Source organism: Mytilus trossulus, chromosome 6 (assembly GCF_036588685.1).
Source record: "Mytilus trossulus isolate FHL-02 chromosome 6, PNRI_Mtr1.1.1.hap1, whole genome shotgun sequence".
Taxonomy (NCBI): Eukaryota; Metazoa; Mollusca; class Bivalvia; order Mytilida; family Mytilidae; genus Mytilus; species Mytilus trossulus.
Window position 1 is genome coordinate 23,261,123 of NC_086378.1, and position 23,167 is coordinate 23,284,289.

Here is a 23,167-nt window from a genome sequence, read left to right on the forward strand (position 1 = left end):
CATTTAAGTAATGATAGAATAACATAACTTAATATCAGAGTTCCACAGAAGACAGCTGAGGCGTTCCATAAGCGAACATCCTTAAGACCGACCCATGAGATATCAGTACAGATGTTGTTTAAGATAGAGTTGCTGCTCACTAGGCAACTCATAAACCAAGATTTCAAGTGGTTAAGTTAAAATCGTCCATTTGAAAATTTACAGATAACAAGAGTTGGTTGACTATCCAGTTTCACAATTGAAGACAGTTATGTTCCAATTGTCATTCCCTTAATCATGTCCTTTTTTCCTCAAATGTCATCTACCGATTTAGTCTTACCACTGGGTTTGTACATACATGAGCAACATAATGGGTGCCACACATTGAACAGAATCTACTTACCCTTCAGAATCATCTGGGATTATGTGAGGATCATGTAGCTAGGTCTTTGGTTTAGATTGTTGAGTTTTGTATAATATTGTTTGTCTTTTGATCGTTTACCGGTATATTGTTTTGCCATGGCTTTTCAGTTTTTTTTCTTCTTATGAGTTTGAAGAAACTTTGGTATCTTTGGTCTCTCTTTATGATGGTTATCATTAAGTGGGCACCACAATTTTTGATGTTATTTTGAATAGACGAAAAAAATATAACATTCATTTCTTATAATTTAATTCTAAATTCCATTTTTAACCTGAGTAAACCATGAAAAAACGTTGTTGATGTCACGGTCACATGACTAAATTATGTATATGAGCTGATAAACAAAACAACGTTAGCCAATCAGAAGATGCATTACATCCAAAATTAAATTATTGATGAATAACAGATGATCAAAATGTGTCATCAAAGCTTTCAAAAATGAAAACAATGTTATAAATGTCATGCATCCAAAGTCCTTTTCTGAATTTATCTTCATCAGGAACACTCAAAGGCAATTATTTTACATTAGAGAAAACACATAAATCATAAATATTTTATTTACAACATATCTTAATAATGTCTCCAAAAAATGTCACTGACTTAGTATCTAAAAGTTATCTGTCTACCTCTCCAAAGACAATGTCGAGTGTTCCTGAAAATAAACGGATATAACACATTGACTGAAAATATTTAATCAATTTTTTTTTTATCTAAAACTCTTGGAATAGTTTTCAAGCAATAAAAATAGTAAAACAACTTGAAATAAGCTCATTTCATCAACTTTAAATTCCATATATCTATCAACATGTGATTTTTTTAATATCTAATATCTTGATCTCTAAGTACTAACGATAAAGTGTTCATAAAAAACATGGCTTAAAATCTCAAACAAATGATGAGCTTACATATAGATTTTTCCTTAAGTGTATAGTTAATAAGATCAAATATTTCTTTTAAGTTTTAATTTGTCCTCTAATTGTAAAATTCAGTGAACTTTAAGCTCTATAAATAACTTATGACCTTCTTTAATATTTTTTTTCAAATATCTTACCAATAATAGCCACAATATCAGCCAACATATGTCTTTTTGATATATGGTCCAGACCAGCCTGAAATATGCAACAAAAACATGTATTGAATCTAGAATAACAAATTGTGAACAAGAGAGAAATTCAAACATTCCTTTTAGGGAATGGAAAAATCATTAAGTTATTGGTAATGAAAACAAATAATTGCAATGACAGACCACATTTCTCAACAACACAAGAGGGGCATAATAATGGGGCATTAAAAACCTGGTCAGCACTTAGAACATTGAAAATTTTGGTAATGTGACAAAATCGTATTTTACATTTTTTCCATCCATAATTTTAAAAGATACTCAGGTTACATCCCAGCGACATGATAATTTTTTTAACAGGAAAGCGTTAGGCATCTGCTGTTTTGAAATGATGTCATTGGGAGTTTTATTTATTTCCATTGGTCGCCTTTTTGAAAAGGTAAACAAATTTCCTATTGGACTAATCATATTGTTACATGCTGTACAACCAAGTCTTATTTCAGATTCTTATCATATAACTGTGACAAATCAAGCAAGGCTAATAGAAATTTAAACTTAAAAAAAAACAGTTTTCTTATGTCTAATGGTTATCATAGCAAGTATAATTTGTGACGGAATTTGAGAGATGATAAAAGGGTATTAACTCTTGCTCTAAAAGAATTGTATATTTTACCATATTTTGATAGGAATTGATACAATTTCTTTTTATCTGAAATCATTTTTTCAGGTCGCTGTTACCAGTTATATTAAAATATGAGACACAAGATAGATGGAATTGCATCTAAATATCAAATGAATTCAACAGTGTAACCCACCTGCACAAGTGGGTTTGAACTCACAACCTCGGTGTTGACTTGCTAGTGATTACAGTAGTAACTACTTAGACCACACGGCCACAGGGAAAAAAACAACAATATATAAAGAGTCAAAAGATACCAACAGGATATTCAAACTAATTAGTAGAAACAAAACATACAAATGCCATGAAAAATAAAATCAAAATACAAATAGCAGTTTTAACAAGAATGTGTCCTCAGTACTTACATGAATGCCCCACTCGCACTTTCATTTTCTATGTTCAGTGGACCGTGACATTGGGATAAAAACTCTAATTTGGCATCAAAATTAGAAAGATCATATCATAGGGAACATGTGTACAAAGTTTGAAGTTGATTGGACTTCAACTTCATCAAAAACTACCTTGACCAAAAACTTTAACCTGAAGCGGGACAGACGGACGAACAGACAGACGAAAACGAACGGACAAACGGACGCACAGACCAGAAAACATAATGCCCCCCTTACTATCGTAGGTGCGGCATAAAAATATAACAAAAGAAACCAAAGACACCAACCCCACACAAAACAAGGGATGATCTCAGATTATATAGAAGAGTGAGCAGATCCTACTCCACATTTGGCACTTGTAATGTTGATTATCTTAATAAAGCAATAGCATAGCCCCCCCTTTTGTGGAAAAAAATTGGTTGATTATATAGGGAATCACTGAAGCATGACTGTAGCCACCAACCCACCCTTTTTTCCTTACAAAAAAGTTTCTTGATCTGCCACTAAATAGCATATTTATTACATACATGGATCCATATTTTTTTATTATTATAAGTACTTACCAAATGAGCAAATCCTGGAGCTTTAATTTTACATCTGTAAGGTTTGTTGGTTCCATCGGATACCAGATACACACCAAATTCACCCTACAAATAGCAAGCAAAAACATCAAATATTTTTAAAATAACCTTCTCCTCATATACCATGGCAAACTGCAAACATAAGTCACATTTTTTACCCTCTTAAGCAAAACATAAAACTTAAGTAAAAAAAATATTTGCATTTTACACTTTAGTTCTATTTTTACATATGGCATGTATGATGGCCAAGTTAGTTGAGGTGTAGAATAAAAAAAAAATATTAAGTTTATAGTTCATACCTTTAGCATCATTCAATTCAAGATCAAATTCAAATTGGTGAAGTTCAAATTCAAATTGGTGAAGTTCAAATTCAAATTGGTGAAGTGATGATTTCAGTGGAAAATATTTTTTTCAAAGTTTATGATGGCAAGTAATTTCAATAGCCTAAATGCTAACACAGCAAGGATATTCATATAACTGAAAGATATGTTCTAGAGAAAATTAGAAAAACTTTGCATACTGAAGTTTCCATCATGATGGTTTACCTTTGGTGCCTCTATAGCTGTGTATGTTGATCCTGGTGGTACATTATATCCTTCTGTAAACAGTTTAAAGTGGTGAATCAAGGCTTCCATAGAATTCTGAAAAGAAAATAATGTGTAGAATGTGTGCTTAAGAGAAGTCATGAAGTCAAAACTATGAAAACTGTATGTGTCTATGGAACACAGATAGCCCCACTTTTATTTTTAAAGACAAAGTGAAATTAGTCAAATTATATCTGTTTTGTATGGTTTTCCAAATTCAAGTTGATAGGTATAGGCCTGCTCAAGTTCTTGTCCAGAAACAAAATATTGTCTATATTCAGCATAAAAAAGGGCATAATTCTTGAAAAAATGAGATGTGTCACATGACAGACATCTGCTTTTATCTTGCAGACCTTAAGTAGAAAAGACAGACAAAGGTAAAAAGAGAAACACTGTATTCTTCTTTTCTGTGAGGAGCATAAAAACTAAAAAGAATTATATAACTGCTCCCCTATTTATTCATCCTTAAACTGCAGGCCATAACAGATGAAAAAAAAAGAAATGCATTTAAGTTTAAGTGAAATATAAAAAAGAAGATGTGGTTTAATTGCCAATAAGACAACTATCCACAAAAGACCAAAATGACACAAATATTAACAATTATAGGTCACCGTACGAAAAACTGTTTATGAAATTACCTCTGTAAAGTAACCATTCAAGAATAAGAATAATTCTTCTTAAAGAAAATCAGTTGAATAAATACTGTATATTCAACCTAGTGAAACAGTTTATTGTTTATTTAAATTCAGAAGTTGAAATTGATACAACCTTCGAAATCAACATCTACTTAATGCCCAAGAACACTGAGTATATTTTGATTTATGTTTAATCAAAAAGAACAGAAATTAATAAATCCATGTTTTAAAATTGATAATGACAACACTGAAAACCAAAATGCCAGAACATTATACTAGCACTAAAATATGCAATCTGCCAATAACTAATTTTGACCTAATTACCTTCATTTCAGCTAATTTTGACCTCATTACCTTCATTTCAGCTAATTTTGACCTAATTACCTTCATTTCAGCTAATTTTGACCTAATTACCTTCATTTCAGCTCTATTTGGAGGACACACTTTGTTATCATCTACTTTAATTTCTCCAGCTGGCATTTTATTCAAACATTGGAGAATAATTCTTAAACTCTGTCTCATCTCTTCCATACGAATCAAATACCTAGTTAAAGAGATACAAATGTGGTGCAACAAATATTCTATTTTTTATCAATTATAACTGCATTTACATTTGATTTTTCAGATGTTCAACTTATGAACAAAGCTTGCTTTATACCAATAATATTCTTTACAACTAATAATGAATACTGTAAATTCAGATATTTTTGCAAGAAATGCAACAGGGTTATAATCCCAATAATTTAAACTTGCATTTTGAAATAATTTATTATGACTCAAACAGGATTTTTCTCAAAATTGCAAAAATTAAATTTGCGTTCAAGTCTAAAATGACCAAATAATAAATGCACACAGTAATTTCTGAATTTGCAGTACACTGCAGAAACTTTTTTTCATGTTTTGCCATTTCTATCCAACTTGGCAGCTATTTATTTTCTAATTTCAGAACCATACAAAAGTAAAATATTTCATCTTTTTCAGTACATAATTCAGATTAGCATTATATGTTTTTCTGCACACAAAAAAATCTCACTACATTTTAATGATCTGCTCTTTTATGTAGAGATTATTTTCTTATGAGCTGCTCTTTTATGTAGAGATTATTTTCTTCCAAGCTGCTCTTTTATGTAGATATTATTTTCTTATGAGCTGCTCTTTTATGTAGAGATAATTTTCTTAAAACATACCTGTCCCAGCAATCTCCTTTCCTTCCAATAGGTACATCAAATTCTACTTTATCATAAGCATCATAAGGCTGGACCTTCCTTAAATCCCACTCAATACCTGATCCTCGTAACATGACACCACTGAAAAAAAAAACCTCAAATATAAAATAATGCATAATTTTAATGCATGCTTTCTTTGGCTAATCTAAAAATACTTTTGACCATGATTGTTCTGTGCTGGTATACAGTTATGCTACAAACTGTTTAGCAAACAAACAAAAAAACGTTGTTCATGTTAATTTTATTGTCTTTTGTTGGTACTAAAAAATATCTTTTTCACATTAATGTTAAAAGAAAATTGAGAATAGAAATGGGGAATGTGTCAAAGAGACAACAACCCGACCATGCATGGAACAGAAAAGCTGGCTTTCAAATAATTTCTGATGACAAAACATGTACAAAAAAAGTGAAAAATAGGAATTCATAGGTTCACATATACATGTATATAGTAAATTTTTGGATTGCAAACTATGAGGAAATAAGTCTAAATAAAACACTTATATTAAGTGCTAGACAAGAGGCTGTCACAATGATAGCAAACCGGATTTATTAACATATATTTGTATCCTGACAATAACACAAGAACCATAACTGATGAAGGGTAAAACTGAAAATCGTCAATATCAAATTTGACCTCCATTATGTCATCAGTAGCAACATATTGAAATTTGAAAAGCTTAGGTTAAATGGTTCATGAGTAAATGCAACAACATGAACGGTAACACCATTTTTTGATGTTTCAAGAACCATAACTCCTGAACGGTAAAAGTCAAAATCGACATCATTGAGCTTGACCTCCATTTTATCATCAGTAACAACATATTAAAATTTGAAAAGCTTTAGTTGAACAGTTTATTAGTAAATGCACGGACACAACTGGAAACACCATTTTTTTTATCTTTCAAGAACCATACCTCCTGAACGGTAAAAGTCAAAATCAGCATTATTGAAATTGACATTCATTTTGTTGTCAGTAACAACATATTAAAATTTCCAAAAATTTGGTTGAACGATTCATGAGTAATTGCACAGACAACATTTGGTTGCCCCATGCCCAACCACCCGCCATACATCCCCAAAACAATAACCAGCATTTTTGTCGCAAAAATCCAGTCAACAAAACTAGATTTGTCAAAGTGACACGAATGGCCCTGTCTTAAAAAGTTAAAAAATCTGCAATTTTAATAACACATGACGACACAAAAATGATGGTAGTCTAACATATCAAAAATCAGCTCAAAATCTGGCGGCTATAGAAATAAGTTTGTATTACTGTGATTTTCAACAATTTTCAGTTGTAAACCCTTAATTGTGGCAAATTAGCAGAGCGGAACAAAACTTAAACTTGTTACTCATCATGGTTAGCTCACATACCAAAAATCAGCCCAATATCTGAAAGCATTTAGAAAAAAAGGTCCATACAAATGTGATTTTCAAAAATTTATCAAAGTCCAAAGCCCTTAAATTCAGCAAACTTTGCGGAGAGGAACGAAACTTAAACTTGATCTGTAACTCATCATGGTTAACTCACATACCAAAAATCAGCCCACTTTCTGAAGGCGTTTAGAAAAAAACTCTGTATAATGGTTTGTTGCGGAATGGTGGAATTTCGGAATAGGGTAAAACTATATGGCACTGTCAACTTCTTTGAGGGGCCATAAAAAACAGCATATTAAGAAGGGCAAAAACCAGATACTTAAGTATGCATTGCAATTATCTAAATAGCAACTAACAATTCTTCACCATGAAGATTGAATGATTGTGAGAAGCTACTTCTTAGTTTTTTTGTAATAGTCACCTGAAACCATAATTGAGAGCATCCTCAGATGAAACAATACCCACATCTATAGTTCGTGTTTTCCAGATCTGATTGTTTGTTAACAGCTGGTCAGTTTCATCAATACGCTGTCCAAACTGTTGACACCACTGGTATATATCGTCCATCAAACCTAATGGCAGATCCTGAAACATATATGAAGGTCATACAAAAAACTGATCTGTGTTTTAATTACTTATCTGACAATTTGCCGTGTCAGAATATAATACTTCCTGGTTAATATTTTCAAAAGTGTACACAAAAAAAGTTGTGATTGGTAAGAAATGTCATAAACAATGGAAATTCAAGCAATGACGTGACATTATTTTCATTTCAGCATACGAACATCGAAATTACCCATGATTCTTTAGATTCTGAAACTGCCAATTGCATTAAACTGCTTTTTCATACATTGACATTTAAAACATCACTTTTCAATATAACCATATCGATATAATTCAAACCTGCCAACTGACTGTAGGATATATGTGATGCTATAATGTATAGGCAATCAGACTACTGATTTTTTTTTCAACCCTTTATAAGTGGTTTCCTTTATCATGTATATATTAATTTTTATTACATCATGTTAAGAAAAATCAATAAAGATATGATAAAAGAAACCACTTGTATAAAGTTTTAAAACATATGATTGTAATCTATTTTCAAAACATTGCTCAAGTTGGTATGAAATATACTTTCATATGTAGAGGTCAATTTTTATGGTTTGTAAAATTATCATTGGCTTATAAATTTTCAAAGTCTTGTATTCAAATCATAATTTATTTATGACACACCTCCACAAATCACATGATACTAACCTGTGCTACACCCCCAGGTCTGACATAAGCTGCATGTAATCTGGCTCCTGACACTCGTTCATAAAACTCCATTAACTTTTCTCTCTCTTCAAACAACCAGAAGAAAGGTGTCATGGCTCCAACATCCAAAGCATGAGTACCAATACCCATAATGTGATTTAATATTCTAGTTATTTCAGCAAACATGGCTGAAAGTAGAGTGAATTGTAACTGTTATTTACCGTGAATGTATTTTCGACTTTAGTAAGGGAGTACATAATAAGGGCATGTGTGTACAGTATGTATTTCCCATATCACCTAATAATAAGTGAACAAATTGTTGGTGGATATAGAATAAGTAAAAAAAATCTGCTAAGTCTTTTGTTTTATTTTTTAAACTATATGCAATTGAAATCATTCTTTCCAGTTCAAACCCCTATCAATTATACTTTATATCAGGGATGGGGTAATTGAAAATGTAATGGTAATTAAGTGTAATGCATTACAATTTTTCATGTAATTGAATGTAATGTGTAATTGAGCATTTTTTTAATTACATGTAATGGTAATTTAATTAATTACAATGAAAAAGGCATGTAATGCTCAATTACTTTTAAATTACATTTCAATTACATGCACTTTTATAGTATTAATGATAAGTATTTGTGTTTAATAATATAAATTGCACCATTATATTTATTTTTTAAATTCTTTCTGAAATTTATTCTGAAGTTTTTATATTACTTATTTGACCAACAGATTTTTTTCTGAATAGTCTTATAACTTGAAAAAATAAATATATTTTAATAAAGATATTTAACTAAATAGATTGAAAAGTAGTTAATCACCTTGTTAAACAAACCCAAAAAAAATGTGTGAAAAATCTTTATGAGAGTTCATTAAGAATTTAAATTTACTGCACACAATCAGTTTGTCAAATAAGTATATTCAAAAGGATTTAAATAGAGATAAAAATTAACAGTTGTAAAAACAAACAGCAATTAATCAGATTAAAATGACCAGGGGCAATTCCACTGTTACTGTATTTTATCTAATTAGCAAAATATTGCTAAGATTTAGACATTATATACATTATGGAAGTATAATACCTCCATGTTCTGATTAGGCAATATATGCCACATTAGCTCCTATAGAAATACTTTTGAGAATTGCTGTCAAAGTGATCAGACCAGAGAGATGCAGACTAAATGACAAAACATTAAAATTACTCATGATTATCAAATGCAACGCCCTAACTATGTTTACATGGATATTTTACACATGCATTATACATACATGTATAACATTGGTAAAAAATTATTATGATGAAATGTAATGTGTAATTTAATTAATTACTTTAGTAAAGTAATTGTAATTTAATTAATTACATTTCAAAAACTGTGTAATGTGTAATTAGTGTAATTGACCATTTTTGCAATGTAATGTGTAATTTAATTAATTACATTCCAATGTAATTGACCCCAAGTCTGCTTTATATATCATACTTAGACTCAGAAATCAACCAGTCAAATTTATAATATTTTATTTGGTGTTTTAGAGTACAAATTTTGTACTTTGAGTACTGAGTAAAAGTTTTATGAACGAGGGACCAGTATGAAATTTGGTTGACAAGTCCAGCAAAATATTTTCTGTACCTGGATTTGGTGCAAAATTCTGTTTGCTTATGATTGCTGTTGACATCTTATGTTTCACTAGAGTCCTAAATTTGGCACCAAAGTGTTCTTTCTCCTTACCAACATGTACCTAACTTCATTTGTTTGATTAAATGTAATATGAGACATAATGAAACTGATATGAATACTAATAATACATGTACTTCACATATTCACATTCACTAATTCTTACTTCTTATCCATTTTGCCCTCTCTGGTACCTCTATATTAAGAAGTTTCTCAACAGCCATTGAATAACACTGTTCACTACACATCATAGACACATAGTCTAATCTGTCAAAATAGGGTAAAGCCTGCAAAAAAAACACAAAAATATTGTACATCTTCAACCGTAAAAATTCAAGAAGAGTTATCATCAAATAGTTATTAAAGGTACCAGGATTATAATTTAGTATGCCAGACGCGCGTTTCGTCAAAATTCCAAAAAGTTCTGCCAAATATGACTAAGGTAATCTATGCCTGGGATAGGAAAATCCTTATTTTTTTTGAAAAATTCAAAGTTTTGTAAACAGGAAATTTAAAATCAAAGAGCTGAATAGCTCTGAGGGGAAAGACGGCCCTTGTTTCTTTTTAATTATGTTTTTGGAGTTTAGGATTCAATTTGGACCAATGGAAGAGATCTGCATCTTCTAAATCTAAACATTTGATTAAAGTTGATAGCTAATTATCTAAAACTCAACTGAATTCTGTCATTTCACAACAACTACAACATTTTTTGAAATCTTGATTGTGTACCACTGAACTGCAGGCTAGGGCCATTTTCCATTTTTTGTGACAGTACTCTTAGATTTCTAAGTTTTTTCTTTAGAAAGTGTGGACTGAAAAATCTATTCAGTTATAAATTTCCATTGTTAAAGTTCTGAGTTACAACTCTCATCACAGGGAAACAGGTACTAATAAAAAAAAACAATATGAGTGATGTAAACTGTGTGAAGATTGTTTCCCAATCTTAATTTTGATATATTTGTAAATTATAAATATGTTTAAACTACAAAATGATTTTTTTTTGATTTTTTTTTTACCATTACAATGATTATGTGGATACACAAAAATTTAGTTTTAATAGAAGACTACTAATCCAATGAAATTTCACATTTGAAGTGTTTAAATACATTAACTTTTATTTTAGTGGATAATTACTCATCAATTGATGTGCTCCTGAATTGGAGGAAGATTCTAAGTTTTACAGAAAAATGTGGTCTCATTAATTAGCGACAAGAAGCGGCAAGAAGAACAATTTTTTCTTGTCGCTAAATAGTCTTCTTGAAGCTTCGTGTCGCTTTTTGACGCTTTTTGTCTCTGATTAGTGAGACCCGAAAAAAGTAATAAAATCGTGTCTTTCCCCTGTCTCATGTAACCCCACGATCTTTGTTTATTTTGAAAGTTGTTGACCTACAAATTAAAGTATTGTATGTTGATGTTTAAATCATCTACAGTAAACAATATTATGTTTAGATTTAACAAATACAAATTTGTAATTAGTGCACCATCTCTAAGAATGATTTAAATAACCAGTGAACTGGTGAAGGACATCCCTGCTTCTTCCAAGAATGACGTCACTATAAAATACAATGTAGGTTGGATATATTTAGAATATCTCGTCATACTAATTTTTCCGGATTGTAAAATAAACGTAAATAGTGTAAAGGAGAGTTCAAGATACTTTAATTTCGTGAGAAACAGAAGGGAAATGTGTAAAAAAGTGTTTAAAGTCAAACTATTCATTTCTGGGTCTCCTTCTCTTCAATCTAAGTAAGATTTGTTGGGTTTTTTTCCACACTATAACTATAACATGTATAAAAACAAAATGAATGATGTGAGGGAGTGTCACTCTGGTCAACCCCATAGGGGATTGACGGCTTGAAGCCGTCTTCCCCCAAAAAATGACCACATTATTGATATTCATGTCAACATCAAAGTGTTGACTACTGGGCTGGTGATACCCTCGGGGACGAAACGTCCACCAGCAGTGGCACAGAGCTCCAGATAAGAATTCATAAATTGGGGTTTTTACCCACCATTTTCTTATATAATTGGGTGATAAAGTTTTTTAATTGCATTATCAATTCCAATTCACCCCTCAGGTTAATATCAAATTGGGTTTTTCACCACCAAGCTCCTTAATGTATTGGGTTTTTTCTTTGACACAATATTGAATATTAAGGCAATATCAACCCCAAAGGGCCAATTTTTTTCCATCTTAAATTAATATGTTTCTGTCTTTCTTTAGCTCTTTTATTTGGTTTAGGGTTATGGTTAGGGTTATTTGCTAGCTGTTTTATTTGGTTTATTCACTGAGGAGCAATTGTAGGTTTAATTTGTGTCCTGTTTCAAACCTTTTGCCAGTTTTGTATTTTCTCACAAAAAAGGATATGTGCATTCACAGGCACTCGCCTTATACCTTTATATAATAAATCCTGAGACCAGTGCCTGATCAGTGGCTGTGTGCATGGTGTGTGTATTCATTAATTAACCATAAAATGAATAAAAAATAGTATATAAACTCTAATTATACTTGAATGATTTTCTTTCATTCAATTTACGTAAATCTGGGTTTAGTTGTCTTTTATTAGAACTTTTGATTTCTGATGCTTTATCATTTCATAATTGATTGGGCCTTTCACTTTTTCCAACTGAATTCGTTTTTGATGAAACCCCGTATTTATTAGCAATGTTTTCGTTATGGTACGCACACACGCCCGTGCGTTCGATGGACACTTCCTAAAGACACTGGCTGAGTCTTGTTATCATTATAACTTTCCCTCAGTTTTCCAAAATAAGCCAAAAACATGCTTCTATTCAATATTTAAACTGGACATTCACTTTCGTTTTAATTCGATGTATGTTATGAAAAATCCGGAGCAATGCGAAAAAAATATGACAACATGACACACGCTAATTGGACAAACACCGAGAAGATCGAAATATTTACAAAAACACGTGTACCTATTGAGCAACGGAAAACTCAAACAGGGACCCATTTCAGCTACTTGATGCAGGGATCTATTTTTAGAACAACAGGAAATTTCCAATTATAAATATTATAAAAACAGTTTACGCGATGACTGTAAACAGATAAGGGTAAATAACACAAACGGTAGCCAATAAAAGGGTTGAGAACTCATGGTTTTGGCATATAATTGGGTTTTCCGTTGAATTAATTGGGTTGTTGAACCCTTCAATGGACAATTGCATTGGCTTTTCTATTATTTGTATTGCGTGATCACGCAAATACGCAGCTTATCTGGAGCTCTGGTGGCATCGACCAATCAAAATCAAAAAAGCACTGCCATCTACAGTCAATAAGGACAAGGTTTTCGCTCAAAATATGTCATGACAATACAAGACGTGATTTAATCACAGGAAGTTCAAAATTTCAAGTTCACTGTTTGTAGCTCATCATAATGGATGTGCAAGGTTCTCACTAGGAATTTTTCATGGTGAGTCCTGGGACTCATCACTTTTAGAAATGGTGAGTCCCAAAAGGTTTTGATGAGTCCAGAATGCAATGTAATAGTATTTTTTTTGTGTCACAATATGATGAAATGTGACGAAATACAACTTAAACCATGCGTGTTGGGTTGGTAGATTTTATTAAATCAATAAAAAATATGACCTCTTAAATAGTTTTTGTTCAAAATATATATATTTAATGAACAGACTTCTTTCTGGGTCTATATCATATCCTTGATGTGGGGCCACATTGAAAAGAATGTTGGTTTCCAAAGCCAGAGTTCCAAAAAAAAGATCAGGGCAGTAGGTAGGGTTTTTTTTGTGTTTTTTTTTTAATATGAATGGACTATTTAATAATAAACTCAGTTAAAGAATTTGTCTTGTCATTTTTAGTTACCAAAATTTATTAAAATTACAAAACAAATTAACCCCTTCACCTCTACACCCTTTTCCCAATTAAATTAGTGTAGATTGAATTATATACACCAAGTTTAACTACTTTCATGGCACTACCATATCAGCTGTTTATTTTAAATGTCTATAAATATCCAGACAGAGTTGTCTGTTACTTAGGTGTTTCCCCAAGTATTTTTCCCACCTCAAATGATCATGTGACATATTTGTAAACAAAACAAACCATGTGGTCAAGTAATTCATTTATTTTTTGGATTATTCTTCTTTTAATAATTTAGTTTGGATTAATATTCACTTCATTTAAGGTACAGTCAAGCATTTGTATTTGAAAAATAGTTTGCGAAGAATGTTTACTTTTCAATTTGAGAAATGCCTCATGATCGCCATTTATTGGCTTGTTCAACCATGCGAGCATGCAGACAATGTAAATTATGTAAATTATAAATCTATCAGCTGTCAAAAATATTGTTCTACCCATCACATCGATGTTTTGACATCGACTTCCGGTTTAGTTACTTGTCAAAACAATGTCATATCATTAATCTTCTAGGTAAAACCATGTTTCTGGGACTCAGGGGATCCAATCAGGACGCGTCCCAGGGACTCACACGTTTAAAAAATGACGCGTCCAGCTCGATTTCCATGTGTCCAGGACGCGTATACGCGTCTAAACCAGAACCCTGGATATGGTAGCTTTGCCTTCAATTGGCATCTTCTATGCTACTATAGTTTGGACTAACTTGTGTGTTGTAGAGGAAGATCATCACTGCATGATGCAGAGATGATGAAAGACACAAGTTAATCCCATATATTTTGGGGAGTAAGATATTGTACATGCAGAAATAATCAAATTTTCATGGTCCAGATAAAAATACATGGTGAAGTGATCACTTTTGTCCATCAGTCATGAGAGATATGAACAAGTAAAATTGTGAGCTATTGCTCATTAATGATACCCCTAATGAAATATTTCGGTAAATAGGAAGTTGTTGACTGATGTATCTGAAAACGCACCATACAGTAAAGCTGACTAATATAAACATTGAAACCAAATTTCAGAAATTCTTGTCAATTAGATCCTGAGAAAAATGCAACGAAAATATTCATGGGACAGACGGACTGATGGACAGACAGAGGTAAAACAGTATGCCCCCCTTTTTCAAGCTGGGTATAATAATTAAGTTTGAATATTGGTATCTTATATACATGATATATGACTAAATAGTATACCATCTTTTAGTAGTCATGGTAGTAGTTACCTGTGTATATGTTTTATATTCTATGAGTTTTTCTGTACCTCTGTGTAAAAGTCCTATATGTGGATCACACCTTTCAACAGTCTGAAAATAAAATGCAGTGAAATTAATTAGCTCTCTATATAAAATATTGCCCTGAATATCCATGCAATATTTGCCACTAAACATTAAGTGTTGTAAAATTTCAAACTATCGGCAAACAGGAAATGATCTACATAGGACATTAATATTGCTTACTCCATACAACATTGTAAAGCTGCAGAAAAAATGTTGAATCATTCCCTTTCTAAGAAGCCCTACCCAAGGGCTTTTGGACGGACAGAGTTGACATTTTTACTTTAGACCTGTTACACCTTTGGCGATCAATGTACAGTCAGAGCTCAGACATAAACAAGTCGATTTTTGTTTTTGACTTAAATAAGTCAAAACATGTATTTATTATAAAAATGTAGTTTCAAATTTAGACTTATCTAAGTCAGAAAATGACAGACTTGTTTAGGTCTTTTTATGTTGGTGAAAAAACTTAATGTTACTTTGTGGCCAAACTACACCACCTATGACAGCAAAAACCTGTATGAGAGTTCACAAGGACTTGAGCTATCTATATTTAATTATCTAATTGAATATCTTTACTAAACACAGATGTTTTACCTCATTAAGTGTGATTCCAGGTGGTAGCATTGTAAGGTTAATTAACATTATCTCCGATTTTTTAGACTCTCATTCATATTTTTCTTTAGAAGACAAAGCATTGGCTTTCAATGTTGTCATTATTTGATTTAGATGCATGACCTCCTTATAAGTATGCGTGGGTCTTGAAGTGAACCAATTTTGATCACTCATCGACTTGTAGGAGTCGATATTTGCCAGGGTTGGCAAAGTATTACCCGGGCTGGGCAATACTCCCAGAAATGTGGAATACTGGGCATTACTGGGCAATATGATTTTTTAAGCTTATTTTAATATAAAATAGTTAAGTCTTGGTGTAGTTACATAGTATTACAGCTAAATATATACTTTTTATACAGATAACCATAGACAGTTATTTCTAAAAGAATGAAAATTCAATTTCATTCCCTTCTATGTCATGTATGTAGCCAGAATACAAGATTTGCACATTTAAGGAAACCTTGTTAATTACCAAGCATTGTTTCAATTATCCATACTTTAAAAAAAATATATTACAATGTTTAGTGAATTGTTTATTTAAATGTTATACATTCATACATTTGTCATATTGCTAAATAAACACCCTAAGGGTCATGCCATTAACACTTATAAAATTGAAAGGGGTGATTATTGTTACATAAACAAATCTGCATTCTAATCAGAATAATTACTTACTAATTATTGACAGTACATATACATGTATATACATTATTTAAATGTAATTTTTCTATCATGTTATTGGTAATCCTTAATAGGATGTATATTTATTTAAAAAAAAGTTTTTTGCTTTATGATTTACAGTTTTACCAATCCAGACAAACAAAAAAGGTTATCTTAAATGTATAAATTTGTGTTTGATCACTGGATTCTCTATAAAATTCAGACTAGTATTTTATATTACCCAGTATTGCCCAGTATTACCCACTAAAACCCAGTAAAACCCGGGTTTTCCCAGTATTTCCCACTGGGCTGGGCAATACTCATAAAACCCGGGTTTTAGCCAACCCTGATATTTGCAACTTTTTGATTCTGGTCAATTATTTCTTGTTTAACAAAATTGGACTTATTCAAGTCGTATTTTGTCTTATATTAAAGGGAGACAAATCCTAAAACTTACAAACTTAGACCTCTATGAGTCAAAAGCAGATTCAGACTTATTTATGTCTGAGCTCTGACTGATGTAAGGAAAATAGAAATATCCCAATGATTACAATATCGTGCATAATGTATTATCATGATTATTATTGACCATTGTTATTCAAATAAAAAAGTACTCACTTCTCCATCTAAAACCATAATCATTCTTAATACACCATGAGCTGCTGGATGCTGAGGTCCAAAGTTCATTGTTATATTCTGTACTTGTTTCTCCAAGGGATGCTCATCCATAACTAATAAAAAGATATTAATGCAAGGTCATGTCATTAGGTCTGTTAAAAGTTTGTAAGGTTCTGTTCTTGACACTATTTTGATTTTTTTCAAGCATATCACAGACAGACATCTTCTGGATAATATATGTAGTCATTGTGTTGCTGATTGCAAAGAAATCTACTTACTCATGTTACTAGGAACACTTTTTTTTATTATGGTGTGTGCCTACTACAAAATGTACCTACAACTCCATGTTTACCTGTACATTGTTCCCTTAGTCAATTAGGTTATTGTACATGTTCTATCAAAATTCAGACATATTTCTGTGCCTTTTACCATGTTTATAACTTACAATGCATTATGGTTTTTGCTCATTGTTGAAGTCTGTTTGGTAACCTATAAATGTTTAACTGTTTGTCATTTGTTCTCTAGTGGACAGTTGTCTTAGGCCAAAAAAAATATAGGTCTGTTTCCTGTTTACCGACCGACCCTGACTCAAACCCCGATCCTAGATCTTTTTATTCAATTCTGGAAAAAAAATCGTATATGGTCTGGAAAAGTTGTAACCGTATTTTACTGTGCCCAAACAATCAAAATGGCTGCTCCCAGCACAAATGTGCTACAACTTAAGTTTAAAAAATGTCAGCACTGGGAGGATTATTCAATTAACGCTTCTTTAAAGAGATTAAATCATTTTGGGGTACAGAACCCTCACCAAACATGACATTTAACCAACTGCAAATCTGACGGAGTGCAAAAAAAAATAATAAAAAAATTTAAAAATCCTGACCTACCAACCGTGATTTATTTGCCTTGGAAGCAGGAAATAGTAGACATATATTTTTTTTTGGCCTTATCAGTAATCAAGTCACAACCTAGGCTATTTTTTGTTTATGGAAAATGTTATTGAGTATTTAAGTAATTGGAAATTTGATGCATTGTAGAAAACTAATTGCACTTGCAGGATCATGCAATTTAATTTTCTACTAAGAATAATACTTTTTAATGAAAGTACAATTATTGCAATGCAGTTATAATGGTGATGATATACATTTGTTAACCCTATAAAATATTATAGAGCTTCTCATTAAAATCTTTAAATAATTTAACAAGAGTGCACACACTGAAATGTCTCGCCTTGTTTACTAATCATAGATATTATGTTGAGAGACCAAATATAAAGCTTTATTACAACTGTCACATAAACATTAACCAAGAAAACAAAACATTGATTAATGAACCATGAAAATGAGGTCAAGGTCAGATGAACCATTCCAGGCTGACATGTACAGCTAACAATTCTTTAATACAACAAATATAGATGACTTATTGCTTATAAATTCAGAAAAATAGACCAAAACAAAAGAACTTAACACTGAGCAATACGCCGTGAAAATGAGGTCAAGGTCAAATAAAACCTACGTAACAGACATATAGATCATAAAATATTTCCATACACCAAATATAGTTGACCTAATGCATAATATAAGAAAAATAGACCAAACCTCAAAAACTTAACTTTGACCACTGAACCATGAACCACCTGCCCGCTAGACATGTACACCTTACAATCATTACATACACCAAATATAGAAGACCTATTGCATAAAGTATAAGAAAAACAGACCAAAAAACAAAAATTTAACTATAACCACTGAACCATGAAAATGAGGTCAAGGTCAAATGACACCTGTCTGCTAGACATGTACACCTTACAATCATTCCATACAAATATAGTAGACCTATTGCATATAGTATAAGAAAAACAGACCAAAACACATAAACTTAACTATAACCACTGAACCATGAAAATGAGGTCAAGGTCAGATGACACCTGCCAGTTGGACATGTACACCTTACAATCATTCCATACAACAAATATAGTAGACCTATTGCATATAGTATAAGAAAAACAGACCAAAACACAAAAACTTAACTATAACCACTGAACCATGAAAATGAGGTCAAGGTCAGATGACACCTGCCAGTTGGACATGTACACCTTACAGTCCTTCCATACATCAAATATACCAGACCTATTGCTTATAGTATCTGAGATATGGACTTAACCACCAAAACTTAACCTTGTTCACTGAATGATGAATTGAGGTTGAGGTCAAGTGAAAACTGTCTGACGGGCATGAGGACCTTGCAAGGTAAGCACATACCAAATAGAGTTATCCAATTACTTATAATAAGAGAGAATTTAACATTACAAAAAATCTGAACTTTTTTTTCAAGTAGTTACTGAACCATGAAAATGAGGTCAAGGACATTTGACATGTGACTGTGGGAAAGTTTGTAACATGAGGCATCTATATATACAAAGTATGAAGCATCCAGGTCTTCTACCTTCTAAAATAAAAAGCTTTTAAGAAGTTAGCGAACGCCGCCGCTGTAGCCGCCGCCGGATCACTATCCCTATGTCGAGCTTTTTGCAACAAAAGTTGCAGGCTCGACAAAAACCATTAAACAAAAGATAATGTGCTGCATCATGTGTATTGTTTTAACAGCTGATTTATTATTCATGTTATTTAAGGTGGTACCTAACACTACAGATAGATAACTCTGTAAAGTCAGCTAAACTTTTTAATAACATTGTGTTGTAGAAGGAATATTAAGCTTCTCAATGATCGAAATTGGTGTTTGACAATCTGCTATATACCAGTGTAATTTTTCTGACAAAACGGTTGGTTCAAAAAAATTTAAATTGTTATATTTTTGTTAAAGGGTCAAAGTAAATAATTTGACAAAATTTAATGCAAATTAAAAGAGCCAAATTAATTTTAGTGAAAGTGTTGGGTACCACCTTAGTACATGTAGGTTGATATATGCAAACCTGTAATTGCTGGGTATTCCCAGTCAGTTTGTTTCTCATCAGGGAAAGCAACTGGACAAAGATACTTTTCTAAATAATCCTTATCTGGTGTCCATACTTTCCCTCCTCTTTCTTGTCTGGAATAAATGAAAGAAATAATATAAGCAAACAGATCGCACTGAAAAGGGCATGTAAGGTGACAGTCATATGGCTTACATGTATGTATCTATAACATGTATAAGTGTTGTCAAATCGTATAGTTTTGACTAACTGGTGATATGTTCAGGTAAATGTTGAGATATTGTTATTTTCCCATGCAAGATTGGGTAGTTCCAAGTATTTGAGGGTACATTGTCTGCAGGGTTTCCCCTGGGTCAATTATTTTTTCGCCACCTCTTTCGCCAAAGCAATATATTTTTCGCCACTTTATTATTTTTTCGCCAAATAACACAAATATATATTTTATTTTTAAATTAACTTTTTTCCAGCACCCCCCCCCCCCCTTTTCCCTTAATAAGAAGTGTTTTTTTTAACAAAATAAACTTGAAATTGATCCCTCGTGCAAGGCAAGGTGTAGTCATTACATTGAAGGGTTACTCTCATAAAGACAGTTTTCTTTTCTAAACCTAGACCAAAGTATATGCTTGAAACACGTGTGTCACTGAAACGACTTTAAAGTACCCACTCAACATTGCTCAAATCAAGGATATAAATGAAAGTTAAATGATAAAGTTTCAAATCAGAGACCTTCCTTGCTTTTGAACATTTTTCGTCATAACAACAGTTTTCTGGACTATCAAGAGAGGAAGCGACGAGCGTAAAAATTTTGCTTCTAACACGTGCGTCGAAATGTGGTTAATGAATCCCTTTTGTGACATGCGACAGAAGCCATTTAACCATATATCATACAATCAACACCTTTATTAATCAGTCCTTTGATGTCGATAGCTGACCATAGCTATAAATGCAATCAGCTGATTATTGATTTTCTTTCAAAATCTTAACGAGTTCAAGGTGAATTCCGAATATTGTCTGATCGTTAAAATCAGAGAAATCCAAAAAAAGTAAATAAACAAGATGGCTGAAAATAAATCGTTATATTTCTTTCGCCATTTACTAATTTTAATCGCCACAATTATTATTTTTTTGGCAAGTTGCAAAAATGGAAACCGCCAGCGGAAACCCTGATTGTATGAAACATAAATATCAGCTGAGTTACTTTAATATTATCAGGTTTTCTGCATATTGTTATTGTAAAATATCAGCTGCGAGTCACAATGTGAAGCTTTTTGTTGACTGAGTGTATCTAAAGAGTTCATAAAGGCTTCATATTTTGTCAAGCAGCTGACATTTTAAAATAAAAATATACAGACAACCAAATATTTGATTTTTTAGGTAGTATTTGCATAAGTTACAAGATAACGAAGACAGAAACTAGTGGAAACTTTGGTTAATGTATCACAATGTCATTGATATGTCAGATCAAAGATATTCACTAATCAGACTAGGTCAACCTATTCATGCTATAATTCGAGGCCACAAAGTCTCAATATCAAATGCAATTTTATGAAAAGCTGAGTAGTGAGGGGGGATAGGAGCGGTCCTGATCCCGCAATCCTGGACTTCAAAAAACGAAATCCTGAGGTCCTGAATTTAAATCAAGTAAATCCTGACGTCCCGAAATCCCAAAAAAGGATTCCCGGAACCTGAAAATTCCAAGCTTAAAAACACCCGATCTCGGAGTCCTGATTAAGGTCATTTCCCCCTCAGTAGTGATGAAGACATTGGGACAAATGATAATACATTTTAACAGAAATGCTGCGAAACAGAGTAAGAACTGCCAAATGGTAATTGGTCAAGCTAAGTGTGATTCTTGGGTCAAAACCAAAAATTGGTTTATTTATTATAGAAAACAGGCAATGTTTCTAAGACAAGTTGTGCAAAGTTTGACTGAAGTTTTAATAATTTCCAGTCCACCTCGCCATATCTGTGACAATCTCTCAGTAAGTTTAAAGATGCCTACTATTTTAATGCAAATAATTTTTGTTATGAAATATGTGATTCAAGGACAAACGTTCTAACGTCCTGGATTTGTAATTTCGTGTTAGAAATGAGTTAAAATAACAGCAAATTACTGTGCATAATAAAGAGGACTTGTTCTAGCCAGCAACGGTTTCCGACATGCATTGATAACTGCTGGAGAAGCCTTTCGTAACAAGCTTCCCAGCGCTGCCATTTCAGGTTTTGTAATTCCGGAAGTTGTGTAGCTAAAGGTAAAGTGTAGATTGCGATACTTTTTATACCACAGTGAAGTGCTCATTAAAGGTCACGTTCCTGTCTTTTACCTTCTTCTCTCTATTTGTCACACCTCAAGGAAACACACCTAATTTAAAAACAATAATAATTACACAGACATTCCTTAAATCAAATTATTTATACTGAAGAGTAATGATTTTAAAAACTGTCCCCCTTTTATTTCATTTTTATTAAAGATTTTATATTATTTATTATGATGATTTTTATGTTTGTATTCACCAGTTTATATATAACTTATCTTATGTAGTTCTGTTACTTCATACATGTATATGTGTTGAATGATGTAAATCACTCAATCATTAACATTCATGTTAAATATTATCAGTTATATGGTGTGTTAGTGACCTAATACGACTATGGGATGAGAGCGAAGATTCCGCGCTTCATACACAATGTACTTCGGTAAACGCGTTTACACCCAAATGAAGTTACAAAAATGTATTCAATTTATATAGGACGATATCGATATCCTTTGTAGCAGAAGATCGAGCCCCCTACCCTCAGCAGAAGAGCTTCGTGTCGGACTATCGGACTGTCGGACTACTGGACTGGCGGAATTTAGGGTTGTCGGATTATAGCTACACTACCGGTTGTATCATATAGTGAAAAGTATTCATGGTATTCTATAGTAGAGAATTTCAGTCGCCAAACCTTGGTTGTAATATGAATGGTAAACCTTGTAACAGACTCACAAAATGCACCAACCAATATTAACAAATTTAGTTAAAACTGGGATTTGTTATTTCTCTGCAATAATATTCAAGACATATGATCACATATGTATATAGAACTTGAAAGTTAAATTTAAATTGTTGCGCAGAAAAACCGGCTATATTAAAAATATATACTTCTCTTTATCATAAAAATTAAGCCTTTGCAAAAATAAATGATGAATATATTTTTTTCTGCCAATCGTTTCATTTTCGGCTTAATCTAATTGTTCCGTTATTATAAAAAGTAAAGTGTAATTCAAAAGTAAGACCCGTTTAACTTTTAATTCACCATA

The 23,167-nt window shown here is 32.1% G+C and overlaps 1 protein-coding gene across 1 annotated transcript; it reads right to left on the reverse strand.

The window, feature by feature from the left end:
• Positions 1–939: 939 nt before the first annotated feature.
• Positions 940–22,118, reverse strand: LOC134720946 (NADH-ubiquinone oxidoreductase 49 kDa subunit-like). The gene is made up of 13 exons (XM_063583551.1): positions 21,981–22,118; positions 19,867–19,982; positions 16,935–17,047; positions 14,991–15,071; positions 10,037–10,157; positions 8,192–8,379; positions 7,353–7,516; positions 5,516–5,635; positions 4,743–4,872; positions 3,655–3,750; positions 3,092–3,175; positions 1,452–1,509; positions 940–1,052 (listed from the first exon to the last, which is right to left on the reverse strand). The coding sequence occupies exons 1-13, from the start codon at positions 22,079–22,081 to the stop codon at positions 1,015–1,017; spliced, it is 1,410 nt and encodes a 469-aa protein (XP_063439621.1). The 5' UTR covers positions 22,082–22,118; the 3' UTR covers positions 940–1,014.
• Between the last annotated feature and the right edge of the window lie 1,049 nt (positions 22,119–23,167).